This window comes from Nyctibius grandis, chromosome 1, assembly GCF_013368605.1.
Source record: "Nyctibius grandis isolate bNycGra1 chromosome 1, bNycGra1.pri, whole genome shotgun sequence".
NCBI classification, from domain to species: Eukaryota; Metazoa; Chordata; class Aves; order Nyctibiiformes; family Nyctibiidae; genus Nyctibius; species Nyctibius grandis.
Genome location: NC_090658.1, coordinates 40327304 through 40351649, shown reverse-complemented (window position 1 = coordinate 40351649; position 24346 = coordinate 40327304). Strand labels below are relative to the sequence as shown.

Genomic DNA, 24346 nt, shown 5'->3' with positions numbered 1-24346 from the left:
GACAGATTAGTAGGGCCAGTCTTGGGAGTAATCAGTTCAGGTTGTGCCTGTTTTCCTGCTTTCTGCTTCTGAGGAGGAACAGTCTGCCTTCTTCCCTCCCTCCCTCCCTCTCTCTCTCTGTTTATTGTTGTATCAGCGAATGATCTGATGTTTGTTTTAACACTGAGATGAAGCTGAATTCACTGCTGTCCAGCACTCTTTAAAGTTGGTGTGCTACTTGAATATTTATATCATGCTGACATTTGCTTACTTTAGAGAAGGCTTTATTTCCTTGGAATATTTGTCAGAGTATCCAGGAATTTCCATGTTGAACTGATGCTGGATCTGAATGTTGTATATAGTTACCTGGGTTCAAGTCCAGTTGCCTAAGGGGAGTTAACTTTCAAAGAACAACAGCTAGCTCTGTGGCATTAGCTAGCTGAAGGAAGAGCTAGCAAGGATTTTTCATGGACTGATGTGGAGTAGCCTGGAAAGAAGACTCACACCTCACTTCAGCTATATAGGTAGCTTTGTCTACCTCATTGTGGTAAAAGTAGGGATTTCTTTCCTTGCATACCTGGCATCATGGATGGGGTGCCTATATCTGATGTGATCTGTTGACCTAGTTATGGTCTGGGACGGAAAATAAGTTTTGACATCTTTTGTGTCCTGTTTTTTTCCCCCTGATTTCCACCAGTCCTCTTCCTGAAGGTTAAGGGGGGAGGGCTGGTGCAGAATCCAGTTCCTGCCTTCCTGATACACTTTGATGCTCTGACCTGCTTTGTGCATAGAATAGAAATGACCAGCTTGAGGCTTGATCAAATCTCGGACTCCTGTTGTTTCATATCAGCTTATATGACTCTCTTGGGCTTCTGGGGCTAGAACTGCTCTTTTGCTGCTGTACATAAAGAGGCACCATGATTTATGAATCAATTAATCACTCCATGCTGAGGAGCTGTTCACGGTAGTTAAACAGTGAAAATAAAATGCTTGAGTACGTAATAAAGATGGATCGTAATGAATACGACCCTCTACCAAGGAATTCTCTCCCTCCCTATATTATACCCCGTACCCATTCTTTCCCAGTACAGAGAGTTAAACTATCAAGACATGAAATTTGTCCATCTGACATGGCATGGGGTTCATCAAATTACTTGATAAGAGTGGTGTCTATTTGTGTGATTTCCTCCCCCCTTGCCTTCCAGTCTGATTTCAGTTTGCTGCTAAAGCTGATAAAACCACAAAGGCAAAGAGAAAAAAAATTTACAGATTTTGATACTACTGATTGTAAATCTCTTTGAGTAGTCATAAGAAAATCCACCAATAAGTCTCTAAAACTTATGGAGGGGAAGGTGAAGTCTGCCCTGCCTGGTCTGTAAAACCAGAAAAATGTGGTGCAAACTTTCCAAGAAATCTTTCTATCACTGCACAGGAAAAATTTCCATCACATAACTCATTGCTTGCTCTGTGTAACACACGCACCATTGCTGTGCATTTCTGAAACTGCACAATACTGTAAGAAGTAGGTGAGTTTGGTGATAAGCTGCTGCTAAGACTGCTGTTTGGCTTCACAACTTACTGAAGCACTGTTCTATTTAGGCCATTATTGTTTTATTTTACATTAACAGGAGATACCCAAAATAGTGGTAGAACATTTCATTAACAGAAAAGGTTTTTTTTTCTCTGTCTGAAAAGTGTATTCTTGGTAAAAGAAATGCTGAAAAGCTCTTGAAAACTTTATCAAATATCTCTCTGTTTTGAATTCTGAAAGGGATTTGGGGAGAGTGATGTTACTTCTGTGTTTTCATTTTTTTCTTTATAGGAAGGCTTTGAAGTTTTACATTTTTGTTGCAGGGTATTTCCTGGATTTTGAGTACCAAAAGCTGGCATTGATGAGTAGATGGATTTGTGAATCTTGCTACAAGCCCACTGGTTTTAGAGGAGTTGCTCTTGATTTCACCTGTGTAACTAAGAGTAGATTTCATTCAAGCCAGAAATTAGGTGCAGTGGTGTGAAGCAGGTTAATTCCTTCTCTCTGCCATGCATTGAAGCTTTCAGTGGAATTATAATATTTGTCACTTATCAGTAAAAGTAAAAGAATTTTTTTTCCAACACAATCGAGTTTCTCATTTTTGTTCAGCTCTGTTGCTGGCGTACATTGACTGTCTCTAATGGCCTTTGTTTGCCTTCTAAGCTTATCTCATAAATTGGCTTTTGCAATGCACAATCAGCAGTAATAATGTTTCACTGTGGTGACCATGGTTAAACATTTCTCTCCTGTCCCCCCCTCCCTTCTCTGTTTGATTTTTAGGACCCAGGTTTCTCTTCGGTGATTCACGACAAGCTCCAAGTTCCCAATACCATTCGTAAGGCATGGAACGAGAAGGACAACAGATGTGATGTTTGTGCCACACACCTGAACCAGCTGAAGCAAGAGGCCATACAGATGGTGCTGACCTTAGAGCAAGCTGCCAACTCAGAACATTACGATGCCTCGCCAGGCTCTCCCCCACCTCTCTCCAATATCCCCACCTTAGTGAGTCCCCGGCACATGGGCAGCCTCCAGCCCAGAGACTGGGCATACATGCCTGCTCCTTATGCTACGTCTAACTATACAGGCTTTGTTTCCAACAAACACAGTGGAAAACCCAACAGTCTAGGAATTGTCAATGGTGTGGAGAAGAAAAATGGCTCTCCTGGACACCAAGCCAAGGTCAGCTTTCAAATGGCCACCAGCCCCAGCAATGGTAATGTTCTTAACTCTGTGGCTATCCAGGCTCATCAGTACCTTGATGGCACCTGGTCTTTGTCAAGAACGAATGGTGTCACTCTATATCCCTACCAAGTAAGTATTTTAAAATAACAAAACATATTTGTTTTCTTCCTATCAAAGCTTGCAGGGGCATGCTAACACTGCTTGCTCCTCTTGGGGAGAAGTAGAGCCATTCACATAATGAGCACCAGACCAAAGAGTGCTATGAATTTACTTTTCCCTGACAGGGGATTGAGTTGGGAGAAACACAGATCACAATCAGTATTAATTAAAACACCTTTTATAAATTCAGCTGTTTTATTAATAAGAGAATGAAACTGTTATTAATAGCAGATAACTGTTCACACGGTATATGCAATTATTCCCTCACACAGTTCACACTTGCTCTTGCTCATAATACTTAGTTGGAGCAACAGCTGGGAGGCCAACCACGCTTGTTTACTCATAAGTGGAAGGCATCACTGGTGCACCAGTGACTTCTGGGTGGGTGTTCAGGAAGTACCCAGAAGGTCCTTTGGTTCATCATGTGTGCATGTGATCCCGTAGTCTTTGTCTACAGATAGCAGGCACTACCTTTTTTGATGTGTTCTAAAGTTAAATACATTCTTATTGATACTAGTGTGTGCTGGTGGTCTTCTGCAGATTCGACTGATTCTTGGTGGTTTGATTTTTATAACTTCTCATGGATTCAGCAGGTCTACTAGTCTCAGAGCTTAGCAGTTCTGGGGACATTTTAATGTACTTCTCAGCATGTTGTTTTCCTCCTCTTTGGCCTGCTGTTTTCTGGTACACCACACCTGTAAGAACCTGTAGAACCCATCCACACCAGCTTGCCTAGAAGGGGCTTTTATGACAAGAGGTAGGCTTTCTGAGGCACTTAGCTGCAGGTGGTGGGATGTTCAGAGTGCCCAAGCACTGGCAGATCGCAACACAAGGCTATTCTTTTGAGTTCTTCCAGCCATGCCTGTTGGCTTCCTTAAGCACATAAATATCTTTTGAAATTGGTCTTTCTACTAAGTTATGAACAGATTGCAAGAGAGATCCCTAAATTAATATTTAACATTTATCAGTATGAGGGTAACTGACATTGCAGCCAGAAAAAAAGCAATGTTATTTATAAGCGTTAAGATATTGTCATGCACCAAAGAAGACTTGGTAAAACCAGAAGTGAACGACAGTTATTTTATCTGGAAAATATGTGACTTTATAGTTTTGTGGATCTATCCTCTAGTGAACCTGAATCACATTTGAGCAGGTCAGTATGTGATCACAGTTTGATCTAAGAAAAAAACCTAACCAAAGAATGTGCATTAAGAAAACTGAATAATTATTTCTTGTATTAGGAAAATCAATTCAGTTTTATTGCATTCACAATCTTTTAGGTTCGTCTTCTATGAAAATATGTTTTGTTTACTTTTTAATAATGTTCTTCATTCCTAGATGGTTCACTTTGTCTCAAAAATATTCACTAAGGAAAATCTAATATTCAAAATTTTCCAGGCTGATCCTGTAGTTTGGCTCCAGTTAGATTAAGGACTGTTCCCTACCATTTACCTCTCCTTTCAATTACCCTGGAATAGAAAAGATAGCACCTGGAGTCTGGTAGCAGATTCTGCACTCCACACACGGTGTCCTCCCCGCCGTGCCCCCCCCCCCCCCCCCAAGAAAACCAACCAAAAAATCAAAACAAAACAAAAATCCCAAGAAAAAACCCTAAACAACCCAAAACAACCAACAAAAAAAACAACCCCAAAAAAGGAAACAAACCAAAAAATCCCAAACAAGCCTAGCAATGTTGGTCTGTGGTGGACTGTGTTGATAGTAAATTTTATTCTCTTTAAGATTGCAACCTTCAAAGGTTGAAATTCTCACTTTACTCAAGTGTCACATTTAATTGTCCAGTCAAAGAATAATAATGATAGCTTTTTGTCTTCTTGAAAGGATTTTATTGTTTAGTTATGTAGTATCTGTATCAGACTGGGAATTAGTCAAGTAAGAAGAAAAACTTTGAAAAGTGATTTATTTGTAATTTGAAGTAGTAGGGAGAAGCAAGCTTTGCTTTTTCTGCTTTTGTGTACAGAAACCAGTCTTATTTGCTACACATTTTCAGAACATCTTAGATCTCTCTCTCATATAAATATATTTTTTGTTGTGTGCTTACTGTTGCAGTTATAAAACTCTGCTACGGAAGAGCACTAGGAAGATGAATCTGTTATCTCATCTTAATTAGAACCCTTCTTGATTTGAAGGTGAATTAAAAAAAGTGGCAGTAGCTACTTCTAAATTTCTATATATTAAATTTTCTTGCCTTCCCTTAAGAACAGTGATGAGAAAAACCTCACTGTGCGTTAGCTAAGAGGAATAGAAAATAATTTCTTGGGATAAAAAGCCTTGCAATTCACACAGAAGTACAGTACCCTTCTACATCATAATCTTGTTAAATTGATGTCCAGGGAGAAGTCACTCATGGCTCTAGACTTAATGGCGCCTGTTGTAGACACCTCCCATTGTAAATTAGCTTTTGCTAGACAGTCTAGATAACTTGACAGAAATGGTTGAGTACCTTAAAAACTGACCGTATTTTCTTCCTTGAAGTATCGCCAAAAAGAGAAAACATTAATTGGGGAGTGACATTCTGTGGCTCAGAATTGACTCATGGCAATAGTAGGCACCAAAAAGTATTCCTGCTCTTGTAAGTCCAAGGATGTTGCTCCCTTCCTAGGATCTTCCCCTCCAGATTGCCTAAAACTAGAACCTTGTTATGGGGAATGAACAACAACTTTTGTTTCAATTCTGGTGGAAAAAAAAACCCATAAAAAAATAAGTGTTGGGATATTGTAGGGCTCAGCTGCTACAGTAGTATAGGGCAAGTCTTACATTCCATGTCTCTGTTCAACTACTGTTGCAGAAAGAGGAATTGCTATCAGGAGTAAGTAAAACAAATGTGAATTTGTATACTACCAGATTTAGTAATTTATGTGTTTACAGCCTGAAAACTAGAAGTAGTAATAATGTCTTTAACTGGAGATGCATGTCAGATGTAAAAGAACCTTTCTAATAATTTCATGGAGGTATTATGGGAACTCATCAATGGATTTACCTAAGAATAAGTCAGAGAAATAGCTGCTAAGAATTGTTTAGGCAAACTGTTTCCACTTGGAGATTAGGAGGTGGTGTATATCACCCCATCAGTCCCCACCAGCCCTGTTTTATGTGATTCCATGTTTAACCACCCCTTGACTAGACAGAAACAAAGATCTAGTTCCAAAAACGTGTGATGTCCCCTGGGCCTGGCTCACAAATGAAGAGCTGATGCTGTTTTCTGTAAGGGGCTGAATCAAATTTTGCTAGAAAGTTGTCTCTTACAAAACAGAGAATCAGAGGCAGGGAAAGGGAATTTATTGATCTCAAACAAAAAGCATGGCCTCCTATAACCACTGGAATGCTGAAATGGTTACCCAGTTAGGGTAAAAGGGATCCCTTTCTATTGAATATATGTAGGAAAATACCAGCCAAAATTCAATAGAACTTGATCGAGAGTCTGAAAATCGTGCTCTTTCACTCATCAGCAGGTAGCATTTGTATGCCCTGGGGATCAGACTGTGTTTTAACACTTGTAAAGGCTTCTGTTGATCTCCCTATCACTCAGAGGCGTTTCAATCCTTCCCTGCTCAGAGAAAACTCATTTAAATTGGTGAGGTTTTACCTGAGAAGGGCTGTAATTATTTGTGCAGCTGCTAATGCGAATTACAGGACACCGCAGTGTTAAGTACGTTTCTGTTGCTTACCGGTTATTAAGTTACACTTCTAAAGAAAAAGAAACCTTTGGGCCTAGCGTACTAATGTAGGAGCCAAAAGTCTAAATACCTCGATGAAATGATTTCTTCTCATAATTTTTATACAGAATGTGCTATTACATTGAATGCATAATGTTTTTATTACTTTATTATCCAGAGCTGCTCAAGTAGCTGAAACAGAAACCACGTTAAAGAATGAGATAGATTTGAGTCCTTAGTAGTTCAGGCTGGTTTAGGATTTGCTTTCAAAGGGAAAGGAGTTGAAAATAGTGACTCGAAAAGCTGGTTACACTAAAACACTCTTTCTGGAGTAAGAGCGCTCTATTGTTTAGAAGTAGTTGTTCCTCTTCAGAATGGGCACCCTCTTTTAACCTAAATTAACTGCATGGTTCTTGCATGTTGGTGTGCCTCTAAACAAAAAGCATGGCATTAACTGCATTGTGGTGTCAGCTGCAGAACATAAAACGGTGGGCATTTCCTCAGTCCTCAAGTTACCCTCCTGGGTCTGCGTAAGAATCTTTTCACATCTTTAAGCAGATTATTTAAAAAAGCAAACAAAAAAAAATTTACCACAGCTTGTTTGGTAGATTTGAGTGACAGGAAGGTAAGAAAGAACCAGAGAACTAGAAAAGGCCAACTATTCCAGGAACAATGTGGGCCATGAAAGGGAAGGACAGGTAACAGAAAAGGTGGCTGTTGATGCAGGTAGGGTGAGTGCCTCCTGCTCCGGACCTTGAGATTGTAAATTTCCTTACCTTTGAATTTGGTAAGGAAAAAGATTGTGCATGTAAGGATTTGAGTAGGGGTATTGTGAACATAATGATATTAAAGGAAAAAGTGTTCCTTTCTCCCCTGTGCTTAAAAAGACCCTTTTGACCAAAAGTTTGGAAAATGAGATCTTAAACTACTGAGAGCCTCTTGGCCCCAGGCGTAATGATCTCAAGCCCATTCAGAGAGTTATCAAAGGCTTTGTTTGTGTACAATTGATGAAAGCCTACAGTATGTGCTTTCTGTTTCGTCTTTATGTATAATGTGTGTTTAGAAGAACACTGTTCTCTGAGAAAGTACCAGCTTGTTCTGGAGTTTTGCAGTGATGAATGATTTGTTTGGAGTTTATTTAGGTCACGGCTGTCTCATAACACATCAGTTCTTTCAGGCACAGGCTTTTAAAAAGAAACTGGTAATTATTAGAGTTGGGCACAAGATGAAGAGTTCGGATACAGAGCCAGTGCCTGTGTGGGGGGTATTCCCATCCAGGATTTTGGTTCTAAGCTTTTTTTCACAAGTCTCTGCTGTCTAATTTATTTCTCTTCCACTTGCTGCTGCTTCTGTCACTTCTTAAAGTGTTCAGCAGGATAAAGCTAAAATGTTAATGATTGCTACAACAGTGCCAGGGTAATTTAAGTAGCTTCTAAAGCATATAATGCAAGGTACAGAAATCAAGTTACTTGCTCCATCTGTAGACTAACAGGTGTCACCTATAATTATTCCATGCTTCCTAGAGCCAGACCTATTTTGCCAAAGCATCTTAGCAACAAAAGAAAAGGAGATTTGTATACTGTCTCTTCTAGTACTATGTTCTTATGCAACCACACACGATTCAGTGTGAGATACCTAACACAGGAAGTATTTTGCCTTTGTGCATTTAGGTTTTGGTCCAGAATTTTTTGGATGGCTTATGTTTCAATAGCAGTTCAGTCACTGGACATATGAGATCCACATTTGTGTGGTGGCTCCCTGAACATAGTCGAAAACTGTTCCTATTACTACGAGCTCATGAATGCTGATGCTGAATAATTGTGTGCAAACTCTTGCACTGATATTTTTTTTTCATTCTTTGACCTCGACTCTAACAATGAAGTAACTCTATAGTGAGACTGTAGACTGAAAGTGCAGGAATTTTATTTCCAAAGTTTGTTTGACTGGGCCAAGAAACAGATTGTCAAACAAATTCATTGTCACTGAAATGATATTCGTGCTTAATTATCTCTGTTGCCCTCGTCCCCCATACATTAGTTATCTCTGAAGTAGCTTTCCTCTGACTGAAAGCCTTTTTAAACCACATTACTAATAATTAGATATGACCTTACTAAAGTCAGTGTGTGTCATCAACTGACATTTTGCCATGATTGTTTGATCATTCAATTTGTATATTACAGGAGTTGGCTATTTGTATTTCATTCCTCCTGTCCACGCCCTCAACTAACAGCCCAGTTGTATATTGATTCTGTAATATCATCAAGAGGGGAAACTGAAGTCTATGTGAACTGTAGGAGAAGTTTCTTTTTTGCATCACTCTGGTGTGATTTGATCTCTTACGGCATTTTTATGCATGGCTTAATGACCCTGGAATCATTTACTTTTCCCCTTCATGATACTGAGGTGACTAAGGGAAGAAAGAGGTAAATGGTATCCCATGGAATGAAAAGAGCTAAGTAAACTTATCCTATGATTATGCAAACCCCATGACTCAGCTGTGATGCGAGGAAGAAATCTGTGCACTATTAGAGGAGTGAGTTAATCCTGTAGATTAGTGAAAGCCAGAAGATGACAATTAGTGAGAATTTGGAGTCTTGGTTTCCTCCCCTGCTCTGTAGCTTAAGGATTTTGTCCGCATGTGAGACTAGTTTCTCTTCTAAAATAATAGCTGTGCTGATTGCTTGCATCATTGAACAAAAGTATAAACTGAGAGGAGGGGAGATGTTTTAACAGTGTGAAACATGATGTAGAGATGGGATGGAGAGAGGGAGAAGACAAGCTGATACATTGACACAAAATTATTCCTTTGTTTCCCATGCTGTAAATAAGGTGGCACAGAATCGGAGAGAAAAATGGTCAGCTTCTGCGTTATTTAATACTTCAAGAACATAGAGAGTTAAGTCAAAAGACAGACAATTTGGAAGTGAGAAGAGGAAATATGCTTTTCATGCCATGTATGGTTCTGTGGAACTTATTGCTGTGGAAATCGTATTGAGGCCAAGAGCTTAGGAAAATTCATAAAAGGATTATGTATTTATGTGGGCAATTAAAAAATCCCTTCTTTCTGATATTAGGATAAAAAATAGTAAGAGATAAATTTCCATATAGCATAAGGCAATTGGTATCTTATATTCTATGGAGAAGGCTTCCTTTAAATATATCCAATATACGGGTAAGGACTAGAATTTCTGAAACTACCACTGAAGTTTTCCAGCACAGGTGTAACTGGGCTGACTGGGAAAAGGGTACTGATATACTTAGTCAGCTCTTAGACTCTTTGTCCCTCTATTCTGAAAGTGGCCCTTGAGCAGCAGCTGGAGAGAGAGCCTAGATTAGAGCTTGAATCTGGTGAAGGATAAACACCAGATGACTGGTGCTGTGTTTCGGTTGGAGGCCTGTGATAAACAGATTAGTGAAGAGTGCTTTTCCAACAGTTTCAACAACATTGCCAGAGTTCAATGTGTTGTACGTTTCAATTCCTTTTTTTTTTTTTTTTTATTTATTTCTTACTCAAGTGTGTGAAGATTCATGGGTTCTAAAAACTCTTGGGTTGAATCATTCATATGAGCAACATATTGGTCTTTAAAGCTGCATAAAGATTCAGTCCTGTGGCTGATATTCCTCCTGTATCTTGCTATTGTTCAACATCCGTTGCAAGAGAAAATAGACATGTACAAAATCAAGGGTAACTCATTCTGAGATGTGGAAGGGAAGGAGGGGATGACAAAAGAATTAGAAGGCAAATTTTAGGAGTTTCCCTTTAGATTCCCAAGGGGTACCACTGAAAGAAGACAAATCAATTTGTCTCCTGGACTGAGACATTTGTTTCTCATATTGTTTTACGTAAATGGGACATAGAAATAAGATTAGATATATGAACATAATCATAAATATTTTTTTTGTTTCCTTTTTGTAAAATCTTGTTCTAACCTTTGATTTTGCTTAGAAAAAGATTTGGGCTTTTAAGTATGAAGAATTGTATTACTGTACAAAAAAATAAATTGACAAAGCCTTTTTCTTTGATGCTATGCTGTGCTTCTGGGAAGTAAGGAATAAATAGCTAGAGGCTGATGTAACTGAAATGTGATTCCACACAGCTATCATGTAAAACCATTGTTTTCTTTTCTCTAAAGTGTTTCTGAAATGGCATCAGAAATGGAGCATCAAGTTCTCTGTTAGGACAGCTCTCTTTAATTCAGAGGATTTGAGTAAAAGTGTTTGGTGGTTCCCTCATTCCAGAGCATTGTGAACTTGAGGGGTGGGTGTTGTCAGATAAAATACACTTGAGGCCAGACTCTCTTCTGTCACGCTACAGGATAATTGCTTTGCAGCTGACATGGCTTTCTTTTTCCGTACACCTCTGGTTCTGACCCCACACTGAAGAGTCTGTTGGAACTGCTCCTCTTGACTAATGAAAGCAGAAGGCTGATCGTCCAGCAGCTTTTGAACTTTGAATATGCCTAGCTGCATTTTATGAAGAGTAAGGAAGGATTATATCTGTACAGGGGTGAGGAAAAGCCCCTCCCAGCTAATGAAACCATCTTTTAAATCTACAGACTGCTCTGAGGAGAAATGAAATTGCACGTCACCTTTCACTCCCACCTAACCTCTTTAGCTGATTTCAGAATTGCTCCAAAGGTTGAAGGGGAAGGGAAGGTAATGAGCTCTCACCTTCCAAGGGGTTGGTGCTCATTGTGCTTAACGTCACTAGCAAATCTCAGGAGGAGCATCTGTAGCTCTTCCTTATATGGGAGCACAAGAATCACCATCACTTATGCCATTAAGGTATCTGGGGTCTTTGGTTTTATAAGCCAAAAAAGTCTCAGGTCTGACTGGTAGATATGAACGTCGAGTGACTAAGCTACAACCAGTGCAAGGTAATAGTTGTATGGGTGGGAGTGCAAGTGAAGCGTTTCTGTTGTGACAGCTCTTTGAACCAAATACACATGTCTGTCATGCTCTACTTCAAATTGTTTGATTCTTTTTTGAATTTGTGAAAGTGGCATATATATGTGTTTATTAAATAGCTGGCTAAATTTATGCATAAACTTTTGGCTAATGGGAAAGATAAAAAGAATTAAAGGTTGGAACCATGCTTGATGTAATCACTTCTCCTTCCCTAACTTCATTGTGACTGCATTGATCTACAATGAGTGCCGCTCGGTGTCACTGGATAATTATAAAACACATCTGTGATGTGAATGCTGCAATTTCTTTATGCCTTTTACTGCACTATCTATGACTTTGCAAGAAAGTCAAGGCTATTACTAAAAGCAGAGTTTAGGCCTGCTTTTGAAAAAGCTTTCTATTTTAAAGCATATAAAGTGATATTTTCTTTCCTGTAAGAGACAGATAGCTCATAGATAGGGTTTATTATTGCTTTTCTTCCTGACAGGTTATGGGCTGCTGGAGCTAGGCAGTTTTGCTGCATGTAAACACAAACCACAAGCACGATCATCTCTGTGCTTTATTCTTGTATATTTTCTCAGTTACTGCAGTGCAACATAGAAGATGGAAAATTAATTCAAGCGTTGTTAAAGAAATGATACAGAACGCACCAGAAGAAAATGTATAGTAATGAGATATCATCAGTTCTTAATTGATTGGTGTCTCTGATCCCTGAAGACTCTGTGTGAAGTTCATTGCCAATGGGCAGGTGTAAAAATGATGTGACATGATTCTCAATTGTACCATACAGGTATATCATGGCAGTGATCACAGACAGGACTGACAGGGAAAATGTGCTGAGAAAGCTTTGTCTACATTTGGACCACTTTCTGTGAAAGTCATTGTGAAGAGTGTCGCAGTGTTAGGCAGGTTTAACTGAGGCTTAGTTTGCAAGCTTGTGGAAGATTTCTGATTTTTTTACTTTGAAGTAATGTAAACCAAAGCTGTAATTCTTTGTCCTGTCCAGCAAATAATATAACCAGCTACTATTCAGGTGACTTAGGAGAACAACACAGCTAAGGGTTCCTGGCCACCAGGCCTCCCTGACAAATTACAAGAGAATCAGAGGGTGTCCTAAAGCTTATCTATTTTATTTTATTTTTAGGTGTAAATGCTAAACAGTTTGGACTCGATGATCTTAAAGGTCCTTTCCAACCTAAATGATTCCATGATTGTATAAATAAATCATCAAGTTGTTTTCATGTAAATAAGTGCGTTGGAAGGAAAAATCTAGTTGCCATGTTACCAGCTTTTCGTTGTTCTCTGCCCTAGTCAGTCATCACAAGGGTCTTTGCCTCTGTAATCCTAAATGCCTGGAAGTGCCTTTTGCAGCCAGGATTTAGAAGTGATGCTGATTATCTCCTGAGTGTTGTCTTGCACTTCAGAACCTTTGTAAAGATCCTTTTAAACATTACGAGAGACCAGCTTATCAGGATTTATTCCCACTTTTAAATAAGTAGGTGAAATGCAGACACCTGGCAGGATGATGGCTAGGGCTAGATCAAGATTTCTGGAAAGGGGCTTGAGACAGGGGTTATGTATGTGCAGGTTGTGTAGGTTATGAGATTTTTCCAAGCTCAGTGATGTGAGTTTCTCTGCTTCCTTTTCCATTCACTGCTCAATGACTTTAATAATATATTGTGAGTATTTGCCTTTTCTCCTTGCCCCCTCAATGCTTTGTCTCTGAAGCCGGGACAGTTGGCACTGATGCAAGGGGCTATTAGTTCTGGGGCCTCTAGGCATTTTATGATATAACGAATATGAATAATATAGCACCTTATTCCTTGTATATTCTCCAGCAAAGGTGGTTTCAAATGTGGCACTGGAGGCTTATTATGGCTTGGTTTCCTTTTGAGTATGAGAAAGGGGGAGGGCACCTATTAGTTACAAATGCTTAACAGAAATACTGGTAAACAACTGATTGCTCCTCAGTATCCCATTTTATCTGTTGGACAATTTTATATCATTTGTGAGAAAAAAAGATTTTTGCTAATGCTATTGCTGCTAATATTCTTGTGCCCAATTTGAATACATTGAGTAGAAATGCCTCTTCGTAATTTCTTGGAGAATCCATAGATGGTACTGAAGAAAGCCAAAGGACCTGTCAGTAGCCACAACTCTACTAGAGCATGAGAATTGTTTGTGCTTAGGTGATTAGAGAATTTGCTCCCAAGTCTTTTTAAATGTTGAACAGACATGGAGTAAGGAAAAATTAAATTCTACCAGGAGACATATAATGTAAACTCAACTGAATAAGAGCTGGAACAGTAACTGTATAATTTTTTGCAGACTTTAAAGTCCATTCCTGTAAAAGGAGTCAAAATACTTTGAGCACCAAAAAATAAACCTTGGCAATACATTTGAAGAAAACAAACTTTATTGACCCATGCTTTGTGTGTTGAGAAGCAGATGTACAGGAAAGTGGAAGGATATGCCCGAGATGGGTGCTATGCAGTTTGCAAAGAGTTGAGGAAGTAATCTTTCTTCCTGTTATACGCAAGACAAAAAGGACCGTCTTGTCATTTCATATGTGGAAGTTAGATTTTTGTGTTCCCACCTGGAAGAATCAATATCAGAGTGGATTATGAAACAGAAATTACAACGGTTCACAACAATTTGGAAAAACTTTGGAAACAGAAGAGACTGACTAAAAATATCTTGCTGGTTGATTGCTTTTTTTTATCTTCAAATATGTCTCAAGCTGGAATTTTTATCAACTGCACAGAGTTCATAGTTTACCATTTACAACAAGCTGCTACTGTGCAGAAAAAAGAAAAAAACTTAAAAACCAGGGCTGTGCTGTAGAGGGATTCACTTGAAAGCATGCCTTTGGGAAAGAACAAGACTATAGAAGCCTTTGGGAAAGAGCAAGACTATAGAAGTTTTAAATTGACCTCTGAAGTTTTTTACGTTTTAGCGTCATTGAAACTTATTCTTTCAAAAAAACTTCTGCGTCCAGGATATATCTCCCTTGTTGTTTACTCTGCCTTAATTCCTAATAAACGTAGTTCCAGCAAATACTAAAATCCTGTCATCCTTTTATAATGCTCTCTTGCCTCCTAGGGAACCTACCTTAATACTATACTGCTGGAAAATTGAGCTTTGACAACTTTTTTTTCTTGAACTTTCATAATCATCTCTTTCTGTTGGATAGGACTGAACCCTGTGTGCATGAAACCCATGGTCTGTAGGGGACACTATGCAGGAATGGGTATTTCAGAGTTCTAGTCCTCTGGGTTGGTCACAGAGTAAAGTGCAGCTATTTTCATGGCTTCTGTTGCTGTGGCCATTGTGAGCAGAGCAACTTAGTGGTGAGAATTATTTGAGGAATTATCCCTGTTTTTTTTCAGCATTCTTGGTCTGGTTTCTTTATTTGTATGTGCATGTATTTATATATATACACACAAAAATATATATTTTTTTCTTCCACTTCATTTCCTCTAGGAAAGACTTCTGTGCTGCTTTTTCAAAGGAAATTGCTGATAAACTTCAGGCTAGATTCTGATCTGAAATCAAGTTCAATCCACTGGTGACAGAGCATCATTATGCTTTTTGATTTTAGTAACTGTATGCCAGTCTGCTGATATTAAGAAAATCAAAGAATTGGAGTACACAGAGTTCTGAAAGCTAATGTTGTAGAAGGGGGAGCGTTTCAGCCCCTCTTATGAATACACACTAAGCAGCAGTTCTAGAAGTGTTTCAGGCTTGGTTCTTTATTATCCTATGTATGGAACAGCGCTCTACATTTTGGAGCTAGTTAATGCCTGTCTTGTATTCCTTTTGTCCTAGGGACTGTGCAAGATGACTTAGTAAATACCTACAGTATACCTTGTGGAGAGACACATGAGACCTTTTTCTTCAGTTATACAGATTACAACACTGCACTTCTACTGACCTGTAGTCAGTGATCCTTCTTTTGGCATGTCACTGTGGAGCAGAAAATCAGTCCATGATGCTCTTATTAAAAATTAATTACCATAGAATAAAGACTTCCTTTCAAAAATTGATATAAAAGTAACTTCTGAAACTTTTACATTACAAACCCAGTAACAAATTAAAGGGAAAATATTCAAAACATTTGATGTGCAAATAAAAATTCTTTGTAGAGTGCTGAGAGCAAAAATGAAAACTGAAGATAACAATGAGGCATTTATTACAGTTCAGAATGGTTTTTACTAGAGTTTAGGCACCATTTCAGAAGATGAGCCTGTTTGTTGTTCTTATATTTGGACTTCATTAAATGCATTTAATTAAATCTATTGTAAATCTGTTTTATTCCCAAGGGACCAGTTAATGTAATCTTGCTGTTTGCTTATAAAAAATATCAACCAGCAGTTCCTGCACTAATTTTAATCACTGTTTATTTTTAGACCCTAGTGAAGTGCGTTTTGTCAGTTTAGTTTATTGTGCAAACTCCTCGGGGCAATGACTTTTTGTCTTATATCCTATGTAGAAGAGAGTGTACATTCATTGTTGTTGTGTTTTTAAAAAAGAAAAGGAAGAAAAAATAAGTAGAGAAGTGCTGTTTGAACGTTATTTACGCTTACTTTTATGAGGAAGAAATAAATGTATCTATAAGACTTGACTGTATACTTACAGACAATTTTCTTAAGCTGATATTCTCTCTTAACCTTCTGGCTTTTGACTGTTAAGTTCTTTTAAGTTTTCCAAGCAGTTTGTTTTCTTGTTGTCTCCCGTCTCTTAGGCTGCCAACGGGAAAACTGATCAGGGTATGTAAAGGAACAAGAATAAAAATTAGCAAATGTTAGTGGTAAAAATTAGGAAATAATAAGCCTACAAGGAGGCAGAAATTAAGAAAATGACAAGGGCCTTAGATGATTCACAAAGTACAGGCCTACCTGAGATTAATGTACTACAGACACAGGCAATAATTTATAATAAAAACTGGAAGAACATGCTGTATATGTACTGTGATACATACAATACAAATCTTGCTTTGAAGATACACACAAAGTGTACCTATGAGTAAAGAGTAAATAATTGGCAGTATTTATTGTGTGTACTGCATTCCAAAGTTAAACACATTAGGTAGTAAGATGCATAAGATGCTGCATATGACTGTCATTTATTTGTCTTTTACAGCCATTCTCCTAGACAGGCAATGGCTGATACAAGATCATTAAAGCTGTATCGAGTCTACCCTTGGTTTGATCTAAGTTCTGTTCTACTGGAAAACAATCCTTGATGAATCAAGTGGTTATTTATTTGTCCACCCAAAATTCTCACGATAGGTTATACTGATGGAATTTGAAAGAATATCCTCTTTTGAGGAATGGTTGCCATTTGTTAGTGCTGCAGGTTATGGATGTTCAATTGTTCCCTCTCCTGCCTTTTCAGAAAGGGCTGGCTACACAGCCAGACTACAGCCAGTGCCTCTTCCACTCTGTTATTCACTTTTCAGAACTGTGCAGTTTTGAAAATACGCATGTCGGTAGTTCGTATCTTCCAAACTGATCACTGATTTTTTTTTGAATGCCACCTGAAAAAAATAAAGGAGTTATGTGTCTGTGTTGTCTAAAAAGAAAAGTACAGTCACTGGTGAAAAGAAAATATTGTTCATCTGACCCTATTTAGCTGGTCAGGAGACATGGGGATTGGTATGAATTACTCAGTCTGCAAGTGAATGTGCAGTAAATTCCAGCTGAGAATGGACAGTCAGTATGCTTAAAGTTCTCCTGAGGTGAAAATTGGGAGTATGATCATACTGTAAAGCTGTCATAGTGAAGATGGATTATGATGGTTCCTGCAGACCAAAATGCAGATTACATATACTGGGGAAAGATCATTGTGTGCACTTGAATTAAATGCTAGGTCAGCTTCAGCTGATGTGATGTTCACCTGGCTCCTGGAAATCCATGCTTAGCTTAGATCCTTTTGAGACTTGCAGATTGAAAATGGCCAACTAAAACATTATGGATTGTAAAACATGATAGAGGTTGCAGCAAGTGAGATGATGCAAAAACCACATTTAGCTTGGAAAATAGAAGTAGACTAGGAATATATGTAAAATGCTGAGAATGTTTAATGTTGTGCAAGAAATATCCATCCCGTTCCGCAGAGTACCACAGCAAGTACGTAGCGTGATGCTCACAAACTGACCTCTTTGCTGTGCCATTGAAAGGTGACCAGAACGCAAAGAGGCCCAGTTCCTAACAGTTTACAGTATGCACCAACGAGCTTAATTTGATGTTCAGTTGAGGATGTGCTCCTCCTCTTTTCGCTTTCATTAGCTGAGAGGGCAGTAACTCTAGAGCAAACAGAAGACAACATAGCATAACTTGGCAACTCGTCAGCCTATAGAATTCACTGCAGGAAGTAGCCTTCAAGTCAAATGCTTATAGTTGAGTGGTTTTTATGACTGCTAATAACAGCTGTAGCTATGCAAACTAAGGTCATAAGGCAATCAAACCTATGCCTTAAGGCATTCACCTTCAGGGCCAGGAAGGAACTGTTTCTGTCTGGCTAGTGGTCTCATTTAAAGGCTCTTCTGGCACCTTTTGAATTCTTTTCGTGTATTCCTGTTAAAAATGATGGTTGTTGCTGTCATAAAATAATTTTAAAACCTCAGCAGGACATTTTTATTATTAACATGAAAGTAAGACAGGTGTTCGTGTATTGTGACAGAGATTAGAAAGACCAACCTTGTTAAATTTATAGAGAGGTCACTCCAGCTAATGCATAGCTTCTGCAGAACTGCCTGGGGTTTTTTTTAGTTGTTTGGTTTTTTTTTCCCCCTCTGGAAATGAGACAATTTCATGGCAGCTCCCATTAGCACTGATAACCCTGAAATTAGCTATTGCTACGTCTCCATGTTGGTACCATGAAAGAAGGAACACCTGCAAAGGACTATTAATAGTAGGGACAGAAAAGGGGAAGGCAGCTACACAAAGCCAAAGGGCAGTGCAATTCAGCATGACTCTTACATTGTGAGATGGTGGATTAGGCCATGGTTTGTGCAATTCACTGCAAAGGTGGAAGTTTTCAGTGTGGAAGTTGAGGCTAAATGTTGTTTCCTTGTGGGAAAAGAGGAACACGATATTGTTATACTTTTTGACTTGAGAGGTTGCCTGGTGTCGAGGTCTTGCAAGGTATTTGCACTGAAAGGATATGCTGTTGACTTCTGAAGAATGCATCAGCATCTCTGGTTGTGGGAATGAAATAAAAATGTTTCCTAGGCAAGTGCAAGGCTCACAGTTCTGAGCCTTTTCCAGATGGAATTCAGCCCCCTAAAAGTGACTTTCTTGCAACACCACTCTGTCGGTACTTCTTTTGTTTTCACTTCTGCACGTTCAGTGTGTTTTTGGAACAAGTAATAGCCAATACACTGTGTTCACGTTTAGCCCCACTGAACCCTTCTGAACATACGGTGTACCTTTTGAACAGATCTGCATTCAGCCTTGCCTAATGGCTCCTATTTTGTCTATCCTAGCCTAATCTGTTTTAGGACTCAGACACATGATCAGCTTGACAACTTTTTAGCAAGCTTACTAATCCATGACAACTGAATGCGTGTTCATAGTTCACAGCAAAAGATAATTTTACTTGGTTTCTTTATTTAGCTCTAGAAAAGTGAGTGCAAGATAAATCATTAGTACCTTGCATTTGCCACAGGCTAAGTGCATGCATGTGGACAGCTGTTATGATTCGGCACAGCAACTTATTTCTGTGTCTGAGCCCTCATAACCTCATACAATATCAGTTAGCATTCGGAAAGCAAACTGGCTCCTAGACAGCATTACAAATGATGAGTTGAATGGTTCACCTGAATATGTGCAACTTCAGTGATATTAATTTAATTGTGTATATTTAAGGTGATATCAACATTTTAAGAACTAAATTTCATGCAGAAGACTCGGTACACTGTAGTTCTAAATGCTTCCTGTGGAATCGAGCCCAAACAGAGGAGGCAGAAAAGATGCTTTCTTCTTCAGGAGTGAGACAAATTGCTCTTTTTAAGATCAGAGATCTTACTGGAATGCAGGTAATACGCTGGAAGATGCGTTGTAGCATTGGTTAAGCTAAACTGAAATGGAGAGAAGGGACGCATCAACTTAATGACTAGACACTAAGATCTGAACACAGTATTTCTTTATAAAGCTTTGCTGCCTGCAGGTTTCAGTGGATTTTCAAAGAGCTGAGAGTACTTGGAGCCTTTTGGACCTGTCTGAGAGATGCAAATTTTAACAAAGCATTCAAATGTGCACCTTAAGTTTTATTCTACTAAAAGTTGGATCAGGATATAGAAGACTCTCCTCAGAGTCCTTTCAGATGGTGAGTTGTTAATATTTCATTGAGGCAGCAAAAGAGAAAGCTGCGTAAGAAGTATTAACAATCATTGGTGTCAGAGGTTAACTTCTATTTAATCAGTTTTTAAAAATGTACTTCTGTGTGAAGATGATTTAGAAAAGTGTATGGAAAAGGATACTACAGGATAAATCTTCAACCTTAGAATATTTGATGAGTTGAGAAAGGTTTCTCAGTCTCTCTCAACTTAAATTTCCTAGGCTTCTATATTGCTTGGTCCAAAATATGCCTGGCTTCTAAATGAGTTGACTCTTCTTTGCAAGCAGCTCTTTTCACAAGTTCATGCCTCATGCAAGATTCAAGTTCCTCCCTTTATAAGGTACGTTACTGATAGTCTTATGACCTAACACACAGAGAAAACAATTTGTATTATTGTGGTATCTGCCAGCACTAGTATAATTAAACCTTTGGTAGCAGTTTATAGAAAAGCTGATATTCATAATTTCTTTCTGATGGGGAAGCCATTGGAATGGTACCAGTTTCTAAATAGATTCAAGGCATTTGCTAGATCCCTGGGGGTCAAACCCATGCACTTTTCTATAAGCAGCTGGGTGAGAGACCCATCAGACGTGTGCTGATCTTACCCCCCAAAAAGGTCAGATCTTTAGATGATTATGTGTGTGGGCTGAATTTGCATTATGCCACATTCTTATGCAATAGTTGCAGGAATCTCTAAGCCTGCCAGGTTTTTTCATACTGGAAATGAAGTAGTTCTCTCTCCTCATGTTTTCACTTGATCATATGTCTTTTAAATAAAGACTAATGATCCAGTTCATACACCTATGTATGGAAAAACTAATGGTGTTTTTTATTGCTTACTCTTGCTAGCTACAGAAGGAGGTTGCTTTCTGGGTCAATACTGCCATTTAAGTCAAGCCTACATGCTGACACACTCTGATAGCTTCTAGAGCAGTTCTTGTCAAGTGACAAGTGAAAGGTCAATGGCTTACAGATTGCTGTTTGTGATAGGGAAACAGCTACAGTAAGATTTGAACTCCTTATGATGTCTTGACGTTGCTGGCAGGTTAGTAACTGATCAGAGAAATGAAAGTTTGTTTTCGTAACAAATGTATCATTCCTGCACACAGTGAACTAGAGAGACTTGTGCCTCAGCTTCAAAAGTGCAGTCACTTAATTTAGCTGCTACCTCATGTGTACAGACAGACAGAAGTCAGACGTGATCATCTTTCATAGCCTGCATGCAATCTTCATTGCTGCATAAGTTATTTTAGCACAATTAGCCTGGCCACTGAGGTCTTAAAAGGTAGCTGATGCAACAAGTGATTACAGCGTGGTCACTGAATCTGGATGTATGAAATCAACTTTAAGTGAGGCACACAAAAGACAGGCTTTTTCTCTAGTAAAATGTTACTAATCTGATAGCAAATAAAACTCATAGTAGAAAAAGACACATTTAATTTCCAGCTGTACGGCTTTATAATGAAGCAGTAGGATATACAGGTAATTAAGAGAATTAACTGCTTTAATAAAGTAGATTTAAAAAAACTTCTGAAAGCTAGAGGCAGCCTCAGCTCTCCCACAGATTGCCATGTTATTGTTGTCATCTTGACGAGAAAGGAAGCAGTTTTATTGTATTGCTGCACAGTATCTTTTTGCATTGCTGAAATGCTTAGAGAGACAAAATTGAGACCAGAACCTCTCTTTGCTAGCTGCTGTTCCTATTTTTGATTTGCAGAATAAGTATGGGAATATGTCAGCTGGGAAACCTTACATTGCTCTTCTGTCCACAGAGACTTGACTGGTGGAGCTTCAAGAATGAGAGGTGTATGTGGCTCTAGTTGGTGGTGCTTTACTGCTTTACTCGCAAGGAACAGCTCATAGCATTGCAGGAGTCTGCTTCACTGGGGGAGCCCTGGGGTATGGAGGGTGAGCAGACTTGCATCCCAGGATGGCTGTCCTGCCTGTAGCTTACTTGGGAAGGAGTGAGGCTGGCATGATCCTGAATGGACATCAGAAAACACTGAGGGTATTGAGGAAGGGGAGTTATGATAGCTGTTGTGTTTTTGTAACAGTGTAGAGGCATCACCTTCCAAAAAATAGTTTGATAATGAAATAGTAGCCAATGAATAAAATTTGCAGGCTATGTCACTCAGACTACAGGAGCACTGCAGACTAGAATCTGCAACTTTGGTACAAGCATTAAGGTCACTCAGGTGGTCACCAAGGTGGATTTTTACTGTCCTGAATGCTTAAGGTCATGTAATTTTACCTCCTCTAATACTTTTTTCCTGTTTGCTTTTCTGCTTAATAGGTACAAAGTGAGCGAGCGAGAAGCAGGCTTGGTCAATACTGTTTCAGACTCAATATACTGATTCCTTTTGATGTAGATTGCTAACTGTTCCTTCTCTGGATTGCTTAGTTCAGGAGGGCATTGCCAAACTGAGAAAAGTGAATTCATTGCTAAGCCAGATCAAAATGAGTCTATATCAGTCACGTCTCAGAGGTGGAGGTTGCTTGGGAATGTGCATCAACTTACGTTTACCAAGTTATGGTAGATATGGGAATCTGCTGATCAAGCGAATGAACCATTGTCACAGGCTTAATAGAGCAGATTTCCTGTTTTATAATAAAGCTTTCATTGTTGCTAATGCAATTCTTATTTGGTATTGTTTTTGAGGAGAGTGAGCTCAAGAAGTAACTCACAGATTTTCAGGCAGTACTGTTGCTCTGTATGGTTTTGGTTTTGTTTGTTTTGCTTTGCTTTTCAGTTCAAAAGCTAGAGCAAGGATGTGCACTGAGTGAATGAGTGAAAGTAAGAGGGAGAATACTGGGTGGCTCAGAAAATAGTGACATTATTTACAATGGAAAATACAGCATAAATAAAAAATTTCAAAAATACTGTTTTGTAAGGCAGAACTCCTAGGAGGAAGAATCAGAGGAAAATGTCTTACAGCAGAGAAACCCATCGTTATTTGGATGTCTGATCAGCTGTTGGATCAGCCTCTGAGTAGCTGATCATTCAAAGATATTCAGTGATTTGCTGTAAAATATTTCATTTAACGGTCCGGGCTCTTGAGTGTGAGGTGGAACTAACTGTATCATAATAGTATTGATGGGAATATGTACACGCCTGCACCAATTGGGATTTCATCTGTGCTGAGGAGTGCACGGGATCTGTGTTAAATAGCTGTCTTGTTTATAGAGGGACATGGAAGGTGGCTGCGGCAGTCAAAGGTCATCTTTCTTTTGGACTGCAGGAAGCTGGAGGTTGCAATTAAGCTCTAGGTGCTGTCATGGTAACTAAGTAATGTTTAAGTAAAAGTAGATTATGCTAAATACAATCTGAGTATTCCTTGTTAAATGCAAACCATAGTCAGCATTCTTGCCATCCCAGTGATTCCCCCTTTGAAAAACCTCACTCTTTCTAAGGTGCACTGTTTCGTGTTTAGACACAAAATCTGTGCTGTTACTGTAGCTTCTTCTGCTACATCAATATTTCAGGTTTTGTGCGCAACTTTGAATAAAGCAGGAGCAAAGCATGCCCAAGGACCCTGCCTAGAGTTTCAGGATTCACAATGAATAGTGAGTTGCCTTTGCTGAGCAGTATTTGGTATATCTACATCCAAGAAAGAGACTGAATGCAGCAGACATTACGCATGTCCTTTTTCAGCCTGTTCCTCGTAGAATGCACTCTTTTGACAGGAAAGGACTGTCAGGAATTGCTGTCTTGCTCACACAGTGTCTGTATCAGCAGTTGAAGGGATCTCAAGCTATAGCATTTTACTATTCTGCTATGAGAGAAAAAGGTCATAATCAAATGGCAAGATGCTATAAGACTATGCCAGTGCCCTCAGCTAACAGGAACTTGCTACTGTTTCAAAATTATTTTTCTAAAGGTGAATTTTGTCCTGAATAATTCCTTAAATGTCACCTCTGTTGTAGTGAGTGATTTGTGACAGATGCAGAGTATGTCTTTGGTACTCTGTGGTATAGTAAATATAACTGACCTAGCAAATCTCCACGACTTTCAAGTTGCTCTTATTGAATGCTGTAATTGTTCCTTTTTGCCCTGTGAAGTATGCGTTAAAATTAATTTGAAAGTTGTGTGGGCAGCACAAGATTCCTCTTTCCCTCTACCCCTCCACCCCCAAAACCCCACTTGAGTTTACTGGTAGTTCAGTAAACGCTCTCCAGATTTACCTCAAAGCATTTGAAGCTGTATTTAACAATATTTGAAACGGACTCTTAAGTATTTCCCTTTCCTATTTTCACGTGCTAACCTCTCCCAACAACACTAAAATTATGAAAATGAAATATAGTAAATGTCAAATTATCCACATTTCTCTTTTTCTTTTTGGCACTGAGCACAGTGGATCCCAGCTGTCACCTTGTCCTTTGAATGCTACCATACATAAATTTATGCTGCACTTTTTTGTTGCTGCACAGAAAATAATGCAGAACTTCCATGATAGGCAAAAGGGATTAATTCAGTATTTCCAAAGGGGCTCAGATAAAACAGCCAAATTGTAGGAAGAGGACCTACTATTATTGATACATTCCCTTGGTAAGAGATGCCTTCTCTAGG

General features: G+C 38.9%; 1 protein-coding gene across 1 annotated transcript in view; it reads left to right on the top strand.

Annotated features, from left to right (window-relative positions):
- Positions 1-24346, top strand: part of KIF26B (kinesin family member 26B) — a 303945-nt gene that overhangs the window by 90886 nt on the left and 188713 nt on the right. Inside the window, exon 3 of the mRNA XM_068400416.1 lies at positions 2291-2824. Coding sequence (XP_068256517.1) covers positions 2291-2824 — 534 coding nt within the window. The remainder of the gene's footprint in view (positions 1-2290; positions 2825-24346) is intronic.